We start from the raw sequence: 24,212 nt of genomic DNA on the forward strand, positions 1-24,212 counted from the left end.
AAAGCATCCGACCAGCTGATAGACCAGGCTGCAACTAATCACACGGCAGCAAAGAACGTGCTAACTCAATTTTTCAAACGCTCCAAGAAAACGTCCCCGGTCTGGTCAGCATGCGACATAATCCGCATTCAACGCCGTTCCTCCCTCAGGGCGTTTGTCGTGAACTAATTACAATCACACTAATGGTCGCTAAATTTCTGCAATTAGCAACTTTATCTATCTGCGAAGATCCAGTGCACCCGTGGTCCGTGCCGGGAGCTACGATGAGAAGGGGATATAAAAAAAGTAGGAATCAACGGTACGCAAAACTCTCCTAACGACACAAAACCGTTGACATCTTTCCACTGGGCTACACTGATTGTTCATCTTGTTTTTTTTTTTTATTTTGCATCGGTAGTACACACCAGGTGGCAGGTGTGTACGTAGGGGAAGAGCAGATGGAAATAAATTTATGTTTTTCAAGTTTGCAAAATCTTATAAGCGTCTCCATCTCGCGCCAACTCCTATCGCCAACGCGATTTTGCACTGATGCAATCATGGACCTGCCGGCAGGAGCTACTGTTGTTCACGCTGACCAGCACCGTTGGATCTGTTGCTATGGTTATTAGAACGAAGCACACCTTTGGCGAACCGGTGGAAAGCTTTCGTTTCGAAAACGACGGTGCGCCAAGTAAGTTGAAGCCGCTGGCACTGACGATAAACTTTTTAATGGAAATTGGATGCTGGAAGCCCGGTCAGCCCGGAAGTGCACTTCCATTCGTTCCCTTTTGCACACGCGGCCAAGCTGGTCCATTCCCCGAAAAGGCACAAACAACACACAGCGGCGTATAGAGCACAGCAGCACAAAACTGTGCATCATTAGCATTGCGCCGTGCATCGATGGAGGATCATCGATCGGGCCCGTCTATACAGGAGGTTTAATAAATGGTTGATTTTCTGCTTGACCGAAGAGGTGAGGAGGTTAGTGGGCGCATTTCCAACCCGGCCATTTTCCAACCGATTCGGTTGTGTACGTGTGTAATGCTTACTCAATCGAACGTGAGGGATCGATATTACAACCTCCGTATTACCTAAGCCCTTGGCTGTTATCTGCCCCGGTATCGTTCAAGCATCGTTGTAGTGCGTCGTAAAAGCGACCGGAAGTGGTCGATGGAAAGTCGATGCGAACAGTCCAGGGGGTAGGCCGGAGCCGAAGGACGCTTTTCCGGCTCGATGAACAACACGGCATCCGGTACGGTGGCATCATCATCATCATCGTCATCCGATGAAGCCTTCGGCTCGTCCTTTCTGGTGTGTCTGAAGTGCGACGAAAAAGGTTTATTTTTATCCGCACTCACTTCATCAAGCCGTGTTGAGCCGACACAGTAACGAAGGGGAGAAAAAAAACGAGCAGCATCTTATTGCTCTTATTTAGTTAAAGAGATTTTACTTTCGATAGTTAATGGAAAGGACTGTGAAGAAATTGGTTTCTTCTTATTTCAAAGCTTTCTATTAAATATTATTTTTAAAGATTTTGTCAAGAGCAAGTTGTCTGCCCACTGGACGGAGTGGAAATGAAGGGATGACAGTATCTCTACTGATGCTTGAACGGTTCGTGTTTTTTGTATCACTCTCACACCGGACACTAGGTGACAATATGTTCCGCTTCACTGGCACGACCGGCCAAGCAACGTCCGGAGGGCTTATTGTGCGATAAAAATAAACGGTTCCGTACGAAATATTGCTCCCAAAAAAAACAAAAACTACCCTGGGGTTGCTTGCTACATGCCCATCGTTATCTGGTATGGTCCCACTTACCAGCCCGGTGGTTGCCTAGTCCGTCAATTGGAAAATTGGTATCATCGGGATTTACGAGCTTTCTGTCTGTTTCTCTTTCCGGTAAAATCGAACCAACACTCGAATCAATCGATAAATCAAACCCATCGCTGACCGACAGTGTTCGCGTTTTAAAAATTCATTCCCTTCCCGGGAAGTTCCGAATGATAAATTTCATTTGTGGCAGAACTTTTAAAAGCAAAACACGGTCAAACATAAAGCGTTGGACTCTCTCTCTCTCTCTTTCCAATGGAATGGTGGGGCGTGTGATTGGAAGTAACGCGTGGCCGTGTTTGTTAATTTTCCTTTCGCTTTATTGTGCTCGCTCTCCAGTGGCATGGTACTAAATGACGAGAATAATCGTCTTCTGTCTATTGGGGGGAGGTATAAGAAAATTGGGGAGTGAGATGCTACCTCGAAAGTAGATAAAAGTTTGACACTTGTTTCCGTTGGATAAACACAGCACAAGAAGCTCTTCGTGCTGCTGATGCTGCTACTGCGCTATAACTCGATCTCAATATTTGATGGATTTTCTTCCCTTCGAAACGACTTAACTTCACTTAACCTTCAGAATCGCGTGGCTGGGAGGCCGAAAAGTTGACGAGCATTGTTGGGTTGGTAAATTTAATTAAAACATTACAACAACAGTTAAGCAACTGTTGCAAAACACGGCTGAACCCCGAACCAGAAGAAGGAACGCCACGGATTTGATCCATCCCTTTCCTCTCTTTCTTGGTGCTTTTTCTTGTGTGTTCGGATAAAGTTAAGCTTTCTTGCGAAAGTTTACCACCGTTGCTTGCAGCGATGTAGGCGTGTAAGGGGGTCGCTGGTCTTTGCGGTTGCACGAGCACCGGCGCCTAAATGTGGAGTGTCGAGGCTGGCGTTTGTTTGGGAGAGTGCAGTGTGCAGCGCACGGGTTTCAAAATCGTGTAACGGCTCTAATTACTCGCAATTTTGTTTTGTTCCGGTGCAGTTGAAGGGAGTTCGATGGAGCAGAATATTTTTGTTTTATCCACCGATGTGAACTTTACAGTAATGACTAGAAGCACTTGTGTAGAATAATATAGTGCTCGAGTTTCACGTAAGCGTTACTAGGATAATCACACAAAATAGAATCAAAGAGATGAAAACCTCGTTGAGAATACTCTGCATTCTATCTATCACGAATGCTGCACGCTTTTCATGGTCTCATAAAGCACTTTTCACTGGGGAAAACTATTTTCCACTATTTTAAAAACAAACCACAAAACAACCAACAAAACCGAGTTTATTTCTGGGTAAACTATACCCATTTTTGCATAGTTTCCACTCACATTACTACGCCACTGAATGTGTGTATCCCGCTTCAACTCGACCTACTTAACCAACGAAAAAGAAATAAACTTTATCCTGCGGACGTTTTTTAGGATGCTTAAGAGTAAACTTAATCCCCCTAACGAAAATAGCAACGTCAAAAGGGTATCCTTTCCGAAGGGAAGGGGCTACAACGGCTTAAGGGGAGTTGCTTTGATGCTAATAAAAAAACACATGCAACATTACACTTACATGAAAGCTCTCTTTGTGAGGACGAAATTGGTAACGGAAGCAAAGAACCTGGAAACCCTCTCACTAATTCCGTATCCATGACAACAGAGTAGCGTTACATCGCACAATGGGATATGGTGTAATTCAGCTCAAGTATGCTATGGAATTTGTGCATTTATTTGCTCTGGCTGCATGCAAATTGTACTGATCTAGAAGTGAATACATTGCTACTGGAAACCGACATACCGTACAATCGGACGAGTTGAATTAATAATGCTTTAGATGAGCAAAATCCCTTTTAATTTTGAAAAAAGCCGGAACTAAACCCTTGCTTGACCTCCTTCAACCAACTAACAAGTGTACCGCTTATCGTAACATGTGTCACCGGGCTTTGTAGCGCTTGCAACACTTACACTTGCCTTATCTCGTTACGCACACCGTGCCAAATTAATTGCCATTAACTATTCTCTCAGAACCGAACCGCTAACGAGGACCGTTACCAGGAAACCTATTCTACACGTGGCTCTAAAAGTTCCTCTTTGAAGCGTTCGGCACTCATGCTCGAGATCCGGCCGGGCATAGGATTAGCACTGCCCCGGGGTTCCACTCAAACGGAAAGAGCGCATCGCCACCACAGAGCTAGCAAAGGAAGGGGATTAGATTTTTATGTCCACTAATTTAGTGTGTGTACGTCTTTAAGGGTGGGCTTATGCACTCAATCTATTAGCAGGAGAACCACCCCGGAGGGACCATCGGCAACTGAGGGACCGTTGATAAAAAGCAACATCCATTTGCGGCACGATTTGTAACGAGCGTACTTAGTATCTGAACGACTTCTGACACGGTGAATTGCAGGTAGACAGTCAGTAGACAGTGATCGACACTGCCCCCAGGGGATAATTTGTGGAGGATCTAAGGAAGAGCATAACGGAGCTCATTTTTCCAAGAAAGTGAGTCTCTTTGCACTCGAGAGAAACAATCATGACAACGATTTCAAACCGATACAAATCGTTTAAATATATTGAATTGTTTGAAATCCCTGCTATGATCGGCTTAGGACATCCTAATGCCATCTTGCAGCTCTTCAATGATCACACATTTCTCCACACCTCCGTGCATTACTCACGCTTCACAACAGGACACTATAAATATCACATCAACCAATCAGCCATGCACATTAGGTCGTTTAACCAATTAGCCACCAGCCAATCCAATCCGAACTACTAAAACGTGCTCAATAATCGTGGAAAAACGCACGCGACCTGTGACGGTATCGAATCGTATTAGTCGGATTTTCCACATCATTGCTTTTTCTACATTCTACTTTACGCACTCAGCTCACTGGCACACGACTGTCGACGGCCGGGGGGAGCTGGAGCCCGTCAACGAGCGACACCGCACAGAAGTATCGTAGAAGAAGGGACATGGAAATATGGTAGCACTAGCAAAACGGCACAAGGTTTCATCCAAACGAACGAAACGAACTTTCCCACGGCTTATCGATTCTGTCCGTTCGCTGGTGTACACAACGGCTGGCTCAATCCATCGATAGTATATGTTCTCAATACTATCACCCCCCACTGGCCGGGAAATGGGCCATAGCTAATAAGGATGTTACGCTAGATCGATTCTTGTCTGCGCTCTTCTTGTCTTGGCACAAAACACAGCAGCGGGGACGACGACGGTATATTCAGATTGCTTCACACACTTACTTAACTTCATTTCAAACAAACGGGATTGCATAGCGAATAACCTCGGTATAATGTATGCAGGGAAAAGATGACTCGATCTATGCTGCTACAAACGTGTCTTCAAACCCGATCCGACAAACCCTCCCAATATAGCGTGTAGATATTGTACGCCAGAAACCCATGTAGCGACGGCAACAGCAACAGCAGTTAGCGTGCCCGTGTCACGGGTAAACATGCGCCATCCCAAGCTGTAGCTCCAGCTACTCCGGGCTTTAGGGCTATAGAGGGGTGCGTGTGTTTGGAGGAGACACCAGTGGGACGAGCGCGTGCTAACAAGCAATTAAATGCAGCCGTAACAAACTTTTACAGAACTTCTCCTCTGGCGTGGGGAGTGTTGGTGGCGGTGTGCGGGCACTAGTCGTACTTGAGTTCTTCTCCATCTGCGTCAGAGGCGTGAGGGTTCGTTTTGCACCCTCACAATCACGGAAACTGCTGCGCGTCCTCCCCGTGCTTCTCAAGCCGTCGTATTGCGCCACCCAAACAAACAGAGATTCATTTCATGACTTTTCTTCCCCTCCCCCCATTGGAAAGAGGAAGACGGTTGGATTGTTGTCGCTGTTTTCTGCGTGTTTTGCTATCGATAAGAAAAGCGCGAAGGTCGATGGTAATGCTCCAATTCGTCACCCAGCATTGCTAGGAACCTCGGCACCACCAGGTTGTTGTGGAAACAGGGGAAGGAAAATACACAAGGCAGAACCGAGCCAGGTATGGCAACCTTCACCTTTGTTATGTACAAGGTACCGATCCCGGTTTGCACCTTTCTCGAACGAAGAAGTCTATCACTTCCGTTCTTGCTGTGTTCATCCGGTCAGCGATACAGCATGGCATGATGCCAATGTCAGGGAAGGTCTGTGATCGACCTGATACTTTAAGGTGTAAAAGTTTCGTTGCAAAGAAGGGGGAAGGAAATTAAACAACTTCACAAAAACTCATCTCAACTCTCAGAACAACTAGCCTGCGATTGGATAGGCCTGCCACTCAAAATGATAATTAAAGCAGAACGGATTTCAGAGCATTAGATGATTTTGTTTCTTCTGCAAGAAAGTCTGCCCATACTTTCTGCCTTGCTCATGGATTATTCAGAAAAATGGAGATGTCTGTCGATCGGCTCCATTGAGGGAAAGAGTCCTTGTGCTTTATTATTGTTTACCTTTTCTACCCGCGCTTTGCTTTATTCGTGAAAATACGCTTTACATCTTTGCAGGTGAATTAGATTTTCCTCTCTCTAGTGACCTCATTTGAATAGCTTATATATGAAATTGCATTCATTAAGCGATGAAGCTGAAGGCTTGGGAATCTGCGGACTATTTTGCATTGCGGAAATTCCTCAGCAAGCAACAGGATGTACAGCCCCAAACCGCTACCACCTGTTGGGTTGCGCCTCACAACATCAGTGTGATCAGCAAAATTAATCTGCTAATCGATGATCGCGTCCCGTCGATAATGATCGGTTGCGCGAAAGGGTTGCGGAAACTCAACGCTTGGTATGGCCAGCTCGCGTATACACCGATCTCTGCACCTTGGCGAGTGTTTGTACGGAATCTCCACAACAACTCCCCCACTGTGGGATGCTTCCAGATGCTATCTCGCTACGACGACGACGACTACGACGACCACCACAACAACCCCGAACTGATAAGCAGCACCATTCCTCGGGTGTGGGAGGAAATAAACACACACACACACACACACACTCATACACACACACACACATCCCTGGCTCTCCCGCTCATTCTTCACGGAAGTTTTGAGCTCCTTATGGATGAAAGTAAGTTGCTCCTCTTCTGCCTTGTGAATGGTGCTGTTACACACAAAAGTTTTCCATTAACTTCGCGCACAAACTATTGCCCTGCTGGTGGTACTGGCGGTGAAGAAGTTTTCAAGTTTACGTAAACTAACATTTACTTTGTGATGACGTGAGACGAGAAATTCGTTGGGACGCACCAACCACAGTAGCAACCAAGAATTTGGAGTTTTTCCACACTTTGTAACCTTTGTAACCGTTCGCATGTATTCTTGCGTGTATGCCTGTACCTGAGAAGCTTACGAATCTCAGAGATGCATTGCATAACTTTCCGCCTAGCTCGGGGTTGGTTCGCAGCCTACCCAAGGCCACCGAGCACCCCAGCGGATTGCCATGGAGCAAGGGGGATGCTCCGATTCTTATCTGTTGCGCGCAAAGATTCAAACGCTGGAATGTACATACACGCACACACAGATACAGTGACTGCGCGTGTTTGTTTGGTTTGTGCGCGAAGGCCCATAATTGCTGCCGCTGGGGCTGTTTGGGTAGAGGTTTGCAAAAGGGTTTGCTCACAATCACGCTCACGAGCTGTAGTCCGCGTGAACCCAGGGCGTCATCAAAATTTGCCCAACTAGTTCACTTATCGCTTGCAGTCGGGAGATGCCGAGGAACTTGGCATGTCGTGCCGAAAAGATGGCGCTTATTGATTCTAGTAAGTCTTCATGCTAGCCTTTAAGGGCGCAAGATAGACTCTCTCCTTCGCTCTGGACGAGCAAGGTGAGGTCGTGTAGGTCTTTGTGTAGTACATGATCTTCCAGATACAGGTGCTAATCGTACAACACTCCGACCCCGTGTGGTGGTCACAAGCAGGTCGTTTAACGTATGTCTTTCGCATGACAGTTTCAAATTGGGGCACTAACACCGCACTTACCCACCTTGAGAAAGGTGGTTTCGGAATCGTTTGATGTTTGCAGCGGAGACCTGCATGAGAATTAGTAGTGTACCCCGGGCTGGGTAGCATGTGTGTGTGCGCAGACACTATTGAAATGTAATCGAACACTGCTGCTGCTGCTGCGGCGGGGTGAAGTGTATGACCCACCTCCACTACAATGTACAATGTTGCCGCTACACGAGCGCACATTCGAGAATACACATTGCCACACTATATAGCGCCACCGAGGCTCCGTGAGGCGTACACCCGAGAGTGCACCGTACCGCAGCAGCGGTGTGTGTGTGTGTGTGTGTGTGTGTGTGTGTGTAGAAAAATCGTCATTCGTCCACCGTCCCAGACATGTTGATAGACATCGGTCAATGTCAACCGCTGTTCGCATGACATGATATCATCAGCTCATTAGTATAGTTGACAATGGTCGCTTCGTGTGCCGAGAGAACCGGCGAGAGACTTCTCGGAGGGAGGGCGAGGCCCAGGAGTTCGGTTGAACGTCACGCGCTAATATTTAGTGACGCTCGATACGTGCAGGCGTTTTTGTCCCCTTGCAATAGTTGTTGTGCATTAGACGTTGGAAGAGAACTCCGAAGTACTCGTATCATTAGCGCATCATTCGTTTTTTTTTCGTCCCCAAAGATTAGATCCTGAAGAGGAGCTCGATCATTCACTTCACAATACTGCGCAACATAGCACCACTTCCAAGAAGATCTAACAGATCGATAGCCGAACACCGAACTCATTCATCAGTTCCTTATTGCCGGATATCAACTTGTTGCGCTGCTGAACTGAGCACCGGAACCCTGCCAATCTGTTCCAAAGCAAAGGAAGGGAACAAAAAAACACACCACAAACAGGGAAGAGCACCACGGATAACGAAACATCCGAAACATGGAAACCCACACCGACAATGCTATCTTATCGCGGCCGCGCGTTTGCTTCACGCCAGAGATATGTGCCAGATTACTGTTCTTTGTAGGAATCTCCTAAAGGCTAAAGCTCTTTCTACGCTGTCGTACTCCGCAGTGAGAGGAAGCATTTTCAACAGCTTATTCCCACATCGAGGTCTACCCTGAAATGTATGTACCTACTCCTGTGTATTCCTCCCGTCTAGCAGAACTTCCCACTCCAACTTCCCTATGGGAATGATCAATCTTTAGGACATTATCTGGGTCAATTGCTCCATCAGTCGCGGGCGGGGTGAACAATACCGAACAGCAGGAGTGTTTCGTTACAACAATTGGTTACAGCTCGCTACCTTCCCCTGCGATACTGCTTCCCTTTTGTGTTTGTCGATAGGAAGCGGAAGTTTGATCCCAGTAAATGGCGGACAGAAACGCGGAGCGGAAGTGGTACACGGTACACAGGAACAATCGTCGAATCCAGCGGAAATCGATACCGATGAAGGGCGAATTTATTGGATTGCTAGCCTTGCCCTGTTTTTCTCCCCCGGGGCTAGGATGATAATTGATATTTTCACTAAACACTTTGGAAGTGGCATTAGATGTGGAAGGGGAAATTAGAGGGTTGCCATCAAACTATCGTGAATCGTTGTTTTGTGTGCGATTGTTTCGATGATTTATTTCCAATTAAAGCCTTATGATGACTTTAATGTTAAAGTTCAAAAACAAGATCTTTGAACAAACATTACTAGCTTGGTTTTGAACGCCTTAAGATGACTTTTCTTCAATTCTTCCCCTAACCGATGGAACCGAGCTGCTACTTACGTGTATAATCCATCATCGAGCTATGGTGCGCCATCGGGATACAGAACAGATGACGTCACTGGCAGGCGTCACAACAAAATCACACACACGGCACAGAGACACGCTCGTAACCCTCTCGTTCCTACTGAATTTTTTGGCCTTTTATACCGCTCAATCGTTTTGCGATTTTGAAAACAATTCCCCGTTCACCGTGTTTCTGGGGCCGGATTGTTCTATCGTCCTGTGTCGCGATATGTCTGCCCCAGGGAATGCTTGCACACAAACACACACACATACACACACAGAGAAACTTTGCACACTGTTTGCTTTAGCCCTCTGCCGGAAATGGTTTCCTTCGGAATGCCGGAACTAACACTTCACTTTCAGCAGCACGCAACGTGGACCAACCTGTACAGGGGGAATCGATTTTTTGTTGTAGTATCACTGTAGTACTGCTGCTGCTGCTGCTGCTGCTTCTTGCATACCCGATACACCGGAAATAGAGTGTGCTGAAACTTCCGCCCAACCATAAGCCGAGACAGGTCCTAAGGACATGTAGAAAGTGGTGTACAGACAGGGGAAAGGCGAAACAGTCGTAATCTTGCTCGGGTAGCTGTGACTTTGAGTTCACGGTGCACAGGGAGTTATGTGAGGTCCCTGTTGGCGTTGTCGCCCGTACACTTGGTTGAACTTATGACACAGAAAGCAGAGCTAAGGAGATCTGGAAGAGATTTACTTTAAAACGTGTTGCTTAAAGTGAGTCTTTGGTCTATTCTGACTGAGAAGGTGTGCATTCCCACTGAACCCAAAGTAAAGTAATATCGAACAAGTAGTAACACATCTGCCAGCTGGGAGCAGCTGGAAGGCAAAATCTTTTTACTGGGACAAACGCAATGGAATGCAGTAACCACAATACGAGACGTCCTTGAGCTTGGAGCAGAGAAAAAAAACTTCCAGCCCTCCCCATTGGAGAGACCGTTGTGAGACAGTAAGCTTACTGAACCGGACTGCCCTCCTTGTTCCCCTACCTGGCCGATGAGAAAATAATTAAAAGCCCACCAAAATGAGAAAATAAATTGAAAAGTACATCGCGATCCTTTCGGCCTTCGGGCTTCGGATGCTGCCACTGGAGCACTTTTTCCTCCCTTTTTTCTCTCAATTGAACCACATTGTGACCGCAAACAACAAGCGCTTGCGTGCGTGCGCGTGTGTTGGTGATACACAGGTGGTTTTCACGTTTCACGTTTGCTTCAGCGCGAGACTTGTGGAGCGAAAAACTCTCCATTCACCAACCGATTTGCCATTTGCTGTTCAGCACCCCAAAGCGCAGAAAAAATAAACATCAAACAGTAGAACGCACAACCCTTTTGGGTTGCCACCTTCGATTGGCACGTTCTGTTTGGTTGCAGACAAACGCAAATGCCGAGCAGAGGTTCCAGTTGAAATCTTTGTAACAGGTACACGCGATTTGTGCGATCAAACACACACACACAAGGTGGCGAAGTGGAGACGGTTTGCTTACGGTAGCCAGAAACAGAAACACTGTGTTCTTTTTTTTTCTGTGAAGAAAAGTACGTCTCTGAATGCGCGGGATGCCGTGTTTGGATAGAAATGAACAATTTTTTCGTTTATTTTTATCATTGGCACCATCGCGCCATCATAATCACTTGCATATTTTTGCACATGCACGGTGTGTATGTTTTCTGTTTTTATTTCAAGTCTCGCTTTACCGCCCTAAACACACACACACACACACACTCACACATAGAACCAAGCTCACACACGTCACAGAAGAAGCGAGGTTGCCACCGAGAAGGAAGAAGAGAAGCAAAAACAAAAAAAAAACGGCAAAACAAAACGTCACCGTATCGACTTTCAAATCACAAGGTGAGTGTCGTCGCAGTTTCACAGTGACTTAAAATCGTGCACAACCGTTCGTCTCCGTTGCGGTCGGAGAGGCGCAACCTCACCCGTAACGCACCCGCCGTAACGCACCGCGTAGTAACGCCTCACACCGCGCAATATCTCAGCTGCAAGAACACGCGCGCTCTCCAGTGGTACGGGATTTCGGGATTGCTGTTTTTGGAGCTTGCCGTCACTCGCGTGTACACTCCAACGCCAAGCGCCCTACTGACGAGACCGTTGGGGCTGCCGAGCGATAGAACTACTAACGACCGAGCCACGGTGTACGGACGACGATATGCACACACACACACGTACACGGCGCTGCACGGCCTAGAATTAATCAAACGAAATAAGGGAAAAACAGCGACGACGGTTGGCGGTGGCAGTGGCAGCACGAAATATCTGCCGCCCCACCTGAGGGAAGAGAGCAAAAGGGTGTGTGAGTGTGTGTAGCGAACAGCTGCCCTGGTGTACGATATCGGCTGGTGTGGTACAGAATCGTGCACACATACCGTGATAGTGAACGGACGCTCCGTAACCTAACCTCTGTGTCTGTGTGGCTGAATTCCCTTCAAAGCAAACGTGAGGGTGAGAGAAGGGAAGGGTGAAAAGGACTGGTTCACGAAATCACAATCAAACACTGCGCTCGGGCTGGGTACGCGTACAGAACGAACGAACGCGTGCTTGGGTAGTGTGGTACAGATGGTACACTACTCCATGCGAGATTGCAAATCAAAAGCTGCAGGTGAAAGGGGACCCGTTGCGGAGAGGTGAGGTGAATAAAACAACGCTCCCACCCGACTACCTCACAGCCCTTTTTTCCTATACATTCAGGTGCTGTTATTCGAGATAGTCAGCTGTGTATCTGTTAGGCAAAGAGAGCGCGCGAGCGAGAGAGAGAGAGAAAGAGAGAGGACGATCATCTGCTCTCTTTTCGGTACAGGCCAGTGATGCTGAGCCACACAGATAAGGAAGCACTCATTCTCGACCTCGCCGCTCTCATTAGCACTCCTGCTGAGTGATTCTCATCGCCGCGCACTGATTGCTAGTGAGATGACCACTCATTCTCTCACTGCGTGCCAGCCATCGTGCGGCCTACTGCATTGTGTGTGAATGGCCCTTAGTACACTCCGAAACCGCAGCTTTGCGCGCTTCTAATGGGGTTGCACTCATGATGGGGGAGCTGATCACGAGTATTACATCCAATGAAGAGAGAGAGGGAGAGAGTGTGTGACAGTCCACCACAGGCCACTTGCAAGAGCTCGTGATGACCATCTGGTCCAGATCATGACAGCTGATAGATCTTCCTCGTGGGAAATCCAACCTAAGCCGCGTGTTGGTGTAGTGTGACTAATGATGGTATGCATTTTTAATCTTCATCGCACGGTGGGGAGGGGGGAGAGCAGGCTGGTTGACCAATGACCAGTGAGTGTATTAAATTAAATTGTAACCTAACTTTAACAAGGCAAATGAAAGGAAACGTTGTACAATTGTCACCACCATCGTTAGCGTCACTAATGTCTCTGTGCGAGAGCGCTCTCCGGTAGACGTTACAAACCACAAGTGCGCGCTCCAAACAGCAACCAGACCGGTGGTGTTTGTGGTTTTTATCGTAACGTTTTCTACTTCCACTTGTTTGCGTACTCATGTTTTTGTTGTGGTTGTTGTTTACGCAATGTGGGGATGTTGTGCTCTTGCGCCACAAAACGATCGGAGACAATTTTACCAACACACAACGGTGAGAAAGAGCTTGTGGAAAAAACGGTTGTTATCGCGCTCTATCGTAAACAACGTGTTCGCCCTCTTGGAGCGGAGCAATAAAGGCAACCCTTCCAAAGGAAGGCTGTAATTCATCAGTAAGATTTTTCGCACAATGTTACCACATACTCGTGTAGGTATTTTTCAATTTTACTGCAATAAATCAAGCACCCTAATTCACTGTCCCGCACGCCCCAAAAACGATGAGCAAACGATCACAGCTCCCGTTCAAGAACAAATAATCCCCTTTTCATAATAGGACGCGCCAGGCGTGTTCGTGTGGGGTAGAACGATTTAAAAACAACTCACACGCTCTCCCCAGCACCTTTTTTTTTAACGGTCTGACCCAAATGGCTGCGGTGAGTATAATTCATTCTGCTAGATTTATTAAATCCGATTCAAACGATATATTCCCTCCGGGCAATACCGGGTGACACCGAGCGCGTTTCAACACGTCCCATAATTGCCCGCCAGCCAGCCGGACGTGAGGGCTACTGAGCTACTGTGTGAGTTTTTGGCCCGGATCTACCCCACACAGCATACAACGCAAAAATTCCCAAGCGCAAAGTCATATTGCGCCCCAGCATCAGACGAGGTGAAGGGGAGAAGAAGAGCGTTAAAGGTTTATGCAAATATGAGCCGAGCAATAAATAACGTCAAGGAAGAATTTTGTTTTTCCGGCTGCAAAATAAAAGACACAAGAAAGTAATTTTCGTTCGCCCCGGTTCGTTAGGGCAGGGGTGTGTAAGTAGTGTCTTCCTTTTGTATCATACACAAATACACCCCCCCCCCCCCCCAGATCATGTATGTACACAGTAAATTATGAAGTGTGAAATCAGTGCGCACGTGAGTGGTTGGCGTACGTGCGTGAGCTGTGTTTTTTATGCGAGTGGGAAAAGAATGTCAATCGTGAAGATCGTCAGTGCTTATGATTTATTAGCTGATAGCGTCGGTGAGATTAGAAAACACATTCTTTTAAGCACATTCCTGTCTTGAATGATTGCCCTTTTGCTTCTATCGATCTATCGAGCATAGGATTTTAATAAACACATGTATAGGTTTTCCTTTGAAAAAGATCCTTCAACTATCATTTGTTTGATTTGTCTACAAAACATGGCCCCAAAAGTGATAATAAGAACTAAAAATATCTTCCCCTTTCCTGTCAAAAATACACCTTCAGCTAACCAATTCCCACACACTCCCATCGTGTCTTTGCATCAGCCTGCAGGCCAAAGATAGGCGTAGGACGCTTCTGGTTGCGCTTTTCAAACCTGCCGCCTTTTGGAGGCACACGATAATCAAAGCGCAAACTTCCCACCCCAACATATCTGTAACTGTTATGAGCCATCGCAGGTGCAAGATCAAAGCGAAACAAAACTCCCAGCTCTCAAAGCGGAACGGTGTTGGAAGAATCACGAAGCGAACAGTGTGCTTGTTTAATCACAGAACAACCCACGCAAAAAAAACAACTGGAATGAGCTGGGTATTTCCTGTGGATACCGGTGCAAAACGGCACAGAAAAGTTCAAACCCCAATTCAATGAGAAGCTCCCCCCCTTTGAGCCACTGGAGTTGGGGTAGACAGGACAGCGCGCCATAAAATAACAAAACCAGTTACCGGATCGATTCACCCGGTCACGTGACAACCCGGCGCACCGCGCAACTCCCGCTCGGAGGAAGAATGTTCGGTGGGGACCTTGGTAAGAATTGGGGGCTTTTTTGGTTGTTTTCTTGAAGTCCTTGAATAGCGCTCTTCGCAACTCGGAAGAAGAATGTTGGCACATTCCGATGGATTAGTGGTGGATGTTTGTCGATGAGCGAGGTTAGTCACCGGAGTCGAAATTATAAAAAAAGGAAAAAATCATACTTACTGCAAAACGAGATAAGATTGCGCAACTTACCTGTAATAAGAGAGAAGGAAAGTAAAGGCGTTAGTGAGAACATCGAAATAAAGGAGTCTTCTTTGCTACATGAAGCTATCAATTACGGCAAAAGGATAGTAAATTAGGTTAACACAACCTAACCTAACAGCAAACATACTTCAACCACTTAGATTGTACACCACCAGATATGCCATTCGCCTTTGCGCCTCACTAATTTCCATATCATTAACCAGTTCTACCCAACATGGTAATCACGCACAGAAACAACTCTCGCCTAACAACCAACCCTCGCTTCCGGTATACGGGCAGACCAGTGCAAGCGCTTGGAGTGCACTGCCGCCGCCACTCGACACAGCAAAACCCAGTACTCAATTTGTTATTACTAGTATCGGTAGTACCAGTTCCGCGGCTAGCACGGGCACTGGCTTCTAGCGCACCAAAATTACCAATGCATCCACAACTCGCTCCCACTGGTGCTGGATGGTCCCGCCAAACGGGGTAATTTATTCAAACCTCAGCTTATCGGAACCAGATAACAGTAGGGGGGGAGAACAAACTATTCTTTGCGGTTCAATCTAATGCACTTTTGCCACGGCAGCAGCACGCCACGCCATAAGCACTGTGCACTGTTATGCACTGGCAAGGGTGGTTTTGTGCCCATTGACTTCAAACACGGCGACTACCATCCCGGAACAGAGTAATTTCTGTTTTACATTTCAAATTAAATTCACATCCACCTGCAGCACAGACACACACACACACGCGTTAGGTACTCCATTGGAGCGCAACTGGATATCCCTGGATGATGTCGAGCTGATGTTGAGCAGAGCGTAGTACAGCTCCCAATCCGTGCAACGCTGCATGGTACACGGATGGTTTCGATCGTTTTGAATTTTTACCATCTGCATGTATAATGTAGTCTATCCAACCGACCGTCTGAAGTGGCCACCCGCTTGACGTTAATCTTATCATCCTGGTTTATTAGCTTTTCCCATCACACACACAAACACACCCAGACACTGAGTTGTACAAGTAAATTAAGGACCCACTCTCTCTCTCGGTCGTTGCAGTGCGGGACGAGATTTACGTTTCGTGGTCTTTATGATATTACACACCCCACTGGCACACTGATCGAATCCTGTGAAGATATCATCTTTTTTTCAACAATTTCAAACCTACCATCAACGAGCAGTGCGTCCTCCTCATCGCTAGTACACTTGTGCTCCAGCAGCTCCAGCTGACAGCATGCGGTACCGTTTGCAAACTGTTGATCCTCGTCCAGCTCATCTCCACCGGAGATATCCACATCGTCCGGTTCTTCCTCATCCACCGACGGTTGCTCTACGACCGGCGACAACTCCAGGGCCGTCCCAAGCGTCTCCTCCAGCGTGCCCACTGACCCATTGCGCCCACCGTAACCGACCAGCTCGAGCTGGTGTTGCTGCCGCTCGTCATCCTCACTGGCCGTCGCAGAGGGCAGATCGCCATCGTCGCCGTTCACTGTACTGCCGGTAATAATAATCATGTTTGCAGCTTTTTTGTTTGTTGATATCACACACAGCGACGCACGGGCAGCACCGGAAGAGAAGCGACGGGAACTACACGCACCGGTTTGTGTTTACTGTCAGCCAGCGACAAGCTTCCCTTTTCGGTGTCTTAGGGCTCACGAAAAAAAAAAACAACACGACACAAACAACACAACCGGATTGTTTCCTGCTTGTCGAAGATGTCGATATTACACGCCTGTACCGGTGACTTCCGAGCCAGCATAGAGATACCTTAGATCTTTGATACTCTTTTTTTTTGGGCGGCGTCTGATACCCTTCTCTCACACACAGAAATACGCAACACAACTCACTTTGGCTGCGAACACACGAACAGCCTTATCTTGTCTTGGTCGGGTTTTGTAAGGGAAGGAAATTTATTTTCCAACCATCTCCCAAACCGAACCACCAGGTCCCACCTTTGGGGAGTATTTTTTGCCGTTTCTAGGAAGTAGACACAATTTAAGATCACTAGTTTCGATAAATCATTAGGTTGATTGCACTGTCACATACACACACAGGCCACACGCGTGGCATAAATGGAGGTTCGTGGCTTACAGTGAAGCCCAGAACGCATTTAAACACCTGTAGAGAAAATGATTTTTTTTAGACAATATACCCAAACACCCAAGCTAATCACAAGCATCTACTAGGCCTAATATAATAGAATCACTCCAGAAAAAACACCAACCAACCAAATTGCCTCTCAACATCACTTTAGCAACCTATCGCGATGGCTGTGGCGAACTCTTCGGCTCTTCGACGCCATACCAGGTTACCAGGGCCCTGTCTCGCATATTGAGCAAACGCCCGAAAGTGATGCCTTTGCGTCAGGCAAGTTGTCGGATATAATCGATTGTAGCTATCACGAAAAACGTGCTTCATTATCTATCAAACCATCGATACCGGGGTTCCGAACCGATTGGCACAAACTGGAACACACCGGTTTAGGGGGAGATTACTCAAGCGAGGACCAGGGATCCGGGAACCTATCCCCTTTTGCTTCTTTTTTTTGTTGTTGTTGAAGGTTCGTGATGTAACCACGCTCTGTGCCACTCTCACTACAACTCCATCCACGTTCACGTGCCACGGTACTGGGACGCCTCGTGGAAAGGACCTTTGGGAAATGGGTTCACAACGCCCCTTATCCCTCTCTTGCACAGGACCGCAGGTAATTTATGGGGCACTACGGAAAAGGTGTATTTATATTGCAACCTAATTGACGGTAGATAACACCACACATGCACGGTGCTGCACATTCCCGAGTGCCCGAGGCCCTCTATCACTATCAGTGCTCCAAGTGCGGTGGTTGTCGATGCCGGCAGGCAATCAACTATAGTGCGTCGTTTCAATTCCGCTTGGCATATTGGTGAGCATAGGCTAATGAGGGGGAATGTAGATGGGGGCCAGAAGGAAGTGAGAAAAAATAGCAAATCGTATCACACCACACAACAAACAACGTATATGCTACAGTAACGGACGGAGGGGCTAGAGCGCTAGCTCATACACACCACTGCACGGGCCCTGTTGGTCACTGGCTGGGCAAACTAGTTTTAGAGCGACGGATTGCGGGAAGGGGACGGACACACTACGTCAGGGTTGAACTTTGAACAAAGCGGCCACTCACGTACACCAGGGACACACGGCGCGAGTTGGACACGGCCCACACAAGATTTTGTTTGTTGCTGCTCAAACTCGGAAGCTATTACGCCACATAATTCCAACAAACTTTACCACTGCGCAACCCCATTGAAACCAGCTCACTTTGGGGATGGGGGTGATTCTATTCGAGCTGCGTCTAAATTAAATCCCTTATCCACCAACACACAGCAACAGCAAGTTGCATTTTCCGCGGATTTTCGCAAACAAACCTTCGTGATCGTGATCGCGGCAAAGCACACAAACACACCCGCGGTACGATGCAACCGCAACGCAGCAAAAAGCGAAAAACACAACGAGCGTGTCAAACCAGCAGCAAATGAATGTCAGGACACTGAGCAGAAAGAAAAAGACACATCCACACACTGCAAGGGGGACGACTCGGACGGTCCGGACGACGTGTGACGACGGCCGACCGAACACCGCGCGCGCGTTATGACAGTTGTTTGGCTGTGACGAGACTGAGCAGCGCGAACCCGCAACCGACCAGACCGAACCGACGGCGAGACTGGCTGGCTGACACAATCGTCATCAACACCAGCGGTAGCAGCAGCAGCAGTAGCCTAAGGCGCGAGAAGCGCGCGAGAAACCGCGAGCTGTGCGCCGACTTCGGTTTTACGCAAAGAACTTGAACCGTTGGTTGGCGAGTTTCGTGTATGTGTTTGTGTGTGTATGAGAGTGAGCTTGGGTAGTGTTGCCGTTCGGAAAAAAGGGAAACACGCGGTGCCAGCAAACCGAAACGAAAACGAGGGGCTGAACATGGTACAGCAAAAAAAAAGAAAGAAAAGCAAAAAAAAACGGTGGCAACACTACGGCCAACCGCAGGCCCCGTAGCAGAAGCAACAAACGAAAATGTTATAAAATATGACCTCCTAAAACGGCTGTGGCCTTAACGGGGCTGGTAGAGAGGGGCCCGGAGTTGTTCTTGTACAGGGCTAGCGCCGTAAGCCTAGACGCATTCGGCCGGCTAGCTGGTGCTAGATGTAAATGTGTGGTACGCGTTCTAATGGGCGGTATAGCTTTTCGCTTGCCGACTTTGCTGAAAAGAGGGCGAAATTGTTGAAAAGCTTCCGGGAAACAAAAAGATTTTTAATAACGAAATAAAAGTAAAAAAGGTAAAATTGTAGTGCAAATTGCATACCTTTAGGAATGTTTGGCCGCCTTTAAAAACTGTCTCCTAAAAGTATGCAAATTGTGCTAAAATGTAATAAAAGCAAGCAATCTGCATTACAATAAGCTCTTTCTAATGTAAATACTCTTCGTTTTTTTCGCATCTTTTCTAGACACTTTTCAACCAACCAATAGTATATATCGCTCTAGCACGTTAGTAGTTCGCTCTAACCCATCGACCCATCGTTATTGGTGGTGCGCCCACCGCACCATTAGTATTAGTGCAGATAGTGACGCAGGCTCCTACGTCACGCTGGCTTCGGCTCGCCGCGGTGTGCGGGCGGTGTGCGGCATAGATGGTGTTTAGATGGTGGTCGCGGTTGTTTGGTCGTTCACTTCTGTGGGGCCTACTCGTCAATCGATTCGTTCACGACGTTCAACGCTCAACCCGCACCTACTTTCGACCGGCTCCCACCCCGCTGCGTCCGGCCAGCTCGTTCCGAATGGCTTCCTTTCTAAAAACAATTTTCAAACAAACACAGTTGCGCGTTAGAACGCGGCTTGCAGATTGAAGTCAGCTGGTGGCGATGGGTAGTTGGAGGGGGAAACAGAAACAAGCCACACCAGCAACCTGGTGTGTTGGGCTAGGTTTTTTTGTGCGGTGTCACTAGCAGAAGAATAATTATTGAAAAATAAAACCGCTGACAATGCACTGATGGTGGCGCTGCTGCTGTGGTGAACGCTACCTTTGCAACTTGCAACTGATGCATGGTTGTCAGGTTGTGTTTTGTTTTTGTTGTTTCTTCTTCCCTTGAAATTGTGAACCTTTTGGTTTCAGTTTGGACCTTCGACTTCGATCGGATGGCATGCCGAACGCGTGCTCTGTGTCACCGGAAGGCGTGAAATGAAACGTGCGCGAATTGTATCGCCCGCGTGCTCTCGAGTTGACAACTTGGGTGTCAGCGCGTTTATTGTTGTTTTATTAACAAACAACCGGGCAGCCATGAGAGCGATGAGCAATGAAATTTAGACAGCTAATATATCATTCGGAAGGATTAGTTGCACAGAAAATGAAAAACTATGCTTCTTAAATTGGATTCGAGCTCTTCCAAGCTCGTTTAATGTCATAAGCCAGCGGTGCTAATTTATTAACAAGCCTTCAAAATTCACACATGATCATTAACGAAAACACATTAACAACAATGTTGTGATCCACAGCGCTTGCCAAAACAACCCTCCCAACTGGGGTGAGAGGCCTGTAGCAAATAACTGCAACTGCTGCTCAGGGTGGAGCTGCTGCCGTCAATCGGGACAATCCAATTGACAGATTTCGGACTAGGGGCTGAGCAAAATCCCATTCGCCGCAAGCTTGATACCCGAAGGACTGTGTCTGTTTCTTTTTTTGTGTGCTGCTTCTCACAACACATCAAAAACCGTTTTCTTTTCCATCTTGTTCCTTTATCTTATACTTCTTATAATTTAACGCCAACCTTGACGGCGGACCAGCGTATTATGATCCATGTGCAGCGCGATCAGATAGACGTATTTGGTGCGCTTGCAACATGGGCACAAATTCAAAGGAACCGGCTCTCGCCCGTTTTTGCTGCTCTGGGGTGGGACCACTATGTTTTTTCTCTCTCTTTCTTCGTCGCTTGTTTGCTGTAGTTCACCACCGACACACACACACGAGCGATTAAGATAAAACTTGCTCATTAATTGATTTGTTCGGACCCACCTTTTTAAACGATCCGCATGTCCTTCGCGCGCGCAAAGGAGAAACGAGAAAAGGTGGCCTGAAAGCCTGGTTGGTGGATAATATGTTGAGAGAGACCAGCGCACGAGAAGGGTTGCAAGAATTAGGAAGCGTTCGGGAAGCTTCTGTACCAGAGCTGATTAGCACCCGTAGCCGGTATGCAGCGTGGGTAATAGTGCTCCTTTTCGTGCGTAAGTGCAGCGTAATAAAACAAGCAAAATTAAGTACTTTTTCCTTACGCTGATCGCTCACGCCAACACCGATGATGGTCGGTTGACATTATACGTGCTCTATGGGACTTTTGTCTTTCTTTTTGTTGAGTACCGGCCAAAAAGAGGCCAGAACAAAACAAACGTTTAATTGCAAATAATTGATAGCCGGCCAGAGCTCATTAATTACGCGATCAATTAAATTGCATGTAAACATCCTACTCCTGCTGCCGATTCGAGAGGCCGATAAAGATCGGAAGGGAAATTGTACAAAATTGCTGCACAAATAACCAATTACCGAACAGGTTAGGTTGCGAAGATTGCAAAGACATTTTGTCCAAAGTGATGGGTAAAGTTGGCAACAGTCCGGAGTCGACACCGATCCGACTCCGATAATTTCGGAACCGGCTCCGGAAGGAAGATCCACCCAACATCATAAGTCGGTGGGAGTTGAAGTCGTCTGGAGTTGCCCAATGTTGGAGTCATCCGGAGTCGTTTGGAGTCTACCTTCATAACAAAGGCCTGTATACGAAGTGCATGCACAAAGTGAATGATCTCTGGACGACTTCGGGCGACTCCGAACGACTTTGGACGACTTCGGACGCGTCCGGACGACTCTGGTAGACTCCGACTCTGGGCGACTCCGGATGACTTTGGACGACTCCGGGCGACTCCCGATGACTCTGGACGACTCGTGGCGACTCTAGTCGAGTCTGAACGAATCAGAACGACTCCAGACGATACAGAACAACTCCGACCCCGACGACTACGACTCTAAACAGAACAAGTGATTCCCATTTTGCTGGAGATGGAATGGGCCTAATAATAGTCGAAGTCGAAGTTGGAGTCGTCTGTGCGTTCCACTGAGCACATAACTAATCCAAACAATCAAACAACAGATCTCTTCGAGCGATAAGCAAAACGTCTTCAATTTTCATAATTTATTTAGCTTGTTTTTTCTCCATTTTTTATCCGAACACAACCCAAACTAGATAGCTTCACCTTCAACCCCGACAGCAGACAACCTCAGGTACACACTGGGAAGGTGCAGGCAAGCCACACCGAATACAAAACAAAACCCCTCCCAGCGTCACAGCGCGAGTGGGAGTAATTGAAAGGTTGCAAACGTGCTGAGGGGTGAACCTTCGCCATAAACCTATAATAATATCGATAATAATATATTCAAAATCGATAAGCGACTACCCTTCCCTCGCCCGATCGGTGGAGAAAGAAACCAAAACGGGCAAAGGAGAGAGAGAGAGAGCAAAAAAGCCAACAACCCATCGAAAGGGTGTGAGCGGACCCGACGACAAGCGTTTATCGGCGTTATTTTAAGCTTTTTGGTGCTTTTGAAGCTTTCTTGACGTCATGAGGGAGGGGTGCGGGGTTAAAATAAAAGTAGTTCAACCCACCAACCCACCCACCCGGTTCGAGTTGATAGCCCTATTAACATGATTATGCATCTAGGGCCAGCGGGCCAGTGTGTAGTGGTGTAGGGTGAGAATAGCGGAGGAAAATGAATTATGAAACCGCTATCAATATCTGACGCCATTGTTGATAATAAACCTTCGCGGCTTCTGGTCGTGGTTCGTTGGAGTGCCGTTGCATTTTTTTTCTTCTTCTTTCACTTCATTAAAACAACGTCGGTGAAAGATTTCGTCGAAAACAAATTAGTGAATTTGATTTTAAAATGTTTTCTTTTGCCTGTAAACATAACATCCTGTGTCTGCCACTTTGAATGCATTATTTACCTTTCCCGTGACCTCTGCATTGGCACACACTCACACAGGATGTCGTTTGTCTGCTCACACCTCCACACACTGTTTGGCCCGCAGGAGGCAAACAGGTGTACATATTTAAATCATGAAACAAAAATTACACACTAGACGGCGGCCGGTACGCTGATGCTTATCGATTTGATTGATTTTATAATAGTCCACCCTTGTCTAGGAGTAGCGGCAGGACACTAGCTGCCCGAGAGCCTAGTCCGTGGTGCACCCTTCTCTAATCATCTTAATTTAACGCACACCGTAAAGAGGCACTCGATCGTTCTCAGGCCGGCAGCCGTTTCCCTTGAAACGTGGTTAAGAATTCAGAAGAGCTCTAAGAGGGAAGGAAAACCCCTTACCCCATAGACTTGTCTGCTAGATCTTATCCCGTTTTTTTGCTTCCCTTTTTCGACAGCCAGCTCGAACGGATTGGGTTATTGATATTGATTTTGCATGAATTTATGAGTGACATTAATGTTGTCTAGTCGCCGTCGCTACTGGCAAACTTGAGCGCGGTGGGATTAAATCAGGCGACTTATTAAATATTGCGCACACCTAATGAAGTCAAGCTTTGGCTACGCTTTTTTTCTGTTGCTTGCCCTGTGCTTCACGATCGATTCAGAATCTGTCTTGGATATAACGAACACAAACACACACGCAAAGAGAAAAACGCATGAAATTAAATCAAACGGACGCAATCCAAACGCACCTACCATCATGGCGATGATGCTGGGGCCCTTGCCACCCCTTTTTTGGAGGGTGGTACGCGTACGCGCGCGTGCACACATTCGCTGTGGCGTGTGAATGCCTTTTTTGCGCTCGACACACAGCGCCCCAAAACGTGGGGTGAGGTGAAACAAAAAAGCAGCAAGACGAAAAATATGGACAGTGGCACGCCTGCACTTGTCGTGACTGGGATTCCCTGGGTGCCCCTGCTTATGGACACATCCGGTGCACCAATCTGAGATTGTATTTTTTTTTTTTTCAAGTAGCTAGGTGTGGGTAAAGGGGGAGTGTTCCCTTTCTTTAAAAACTGTAACACACAAGAGTCTCTTGGGACGATGAGAACTGGGGGGACAATAATGATTATGTAATTTCACGTTCGGCACACAGCGTCCGAAAGGCAGGTTGTATTGC

At 47.3% G+C, this 24,212-nt stretch overlaps 1 protein-coding gene across 11 annotated transcripts in view; it reads right to left on the reverse strand.

The window, feature by feature from the left end:
- The window catches only part of LOC120949498 (high affinity cAMP-specific and IBMX-insensitive 3',5'-cyclic phosphodiesterase 8), a 127,977-nt gene that overhangs the window by 48,583 nt on the left and 55,182 nt on the right, over positions 1-24,212 (reverse strand). For 3 of the 11 annotated variants that reach the window (XM_040366827.2, XM_040366834.2, XM_049607407.1), the window contains exon 4: positions 15,020-15,049. The exons of 2 other annotated variants lie outside the window; for them this stretch is intronic. In XM_040366827.2, the coding sequence (XP_040222761.2) occupies positions 15,020-15,049 (30 nt within the window). Of the gene's footprint in view, positions 1-9,507; positions 10,208-11,456; positions 11,626-15,019; positions 15,050-16,210; positions 17,161-18,446; positions 18,718-24,212 lie in introns of those variants that run through there. 6 more of the 11 variants (XM_040366836.2, XM_040366841.2, XM_040366838.2 and 3 more) reach the window with 6 other exon arrangements.

Source organism: Anopheles coluzzii, chromosome 2 (assembly GCF_943734685.1).
Source record: "Anopheles coluzzii chromosome 2, AcolN3, whole genome shotgun sequence".
NCBI classification, from domain to species: domain Eukaryota; kingdom Metazoa; phylum Arthropoda; class Insecta; order Diptera; family Culicidae; genus Anopheles; species Anopheles coluzzii.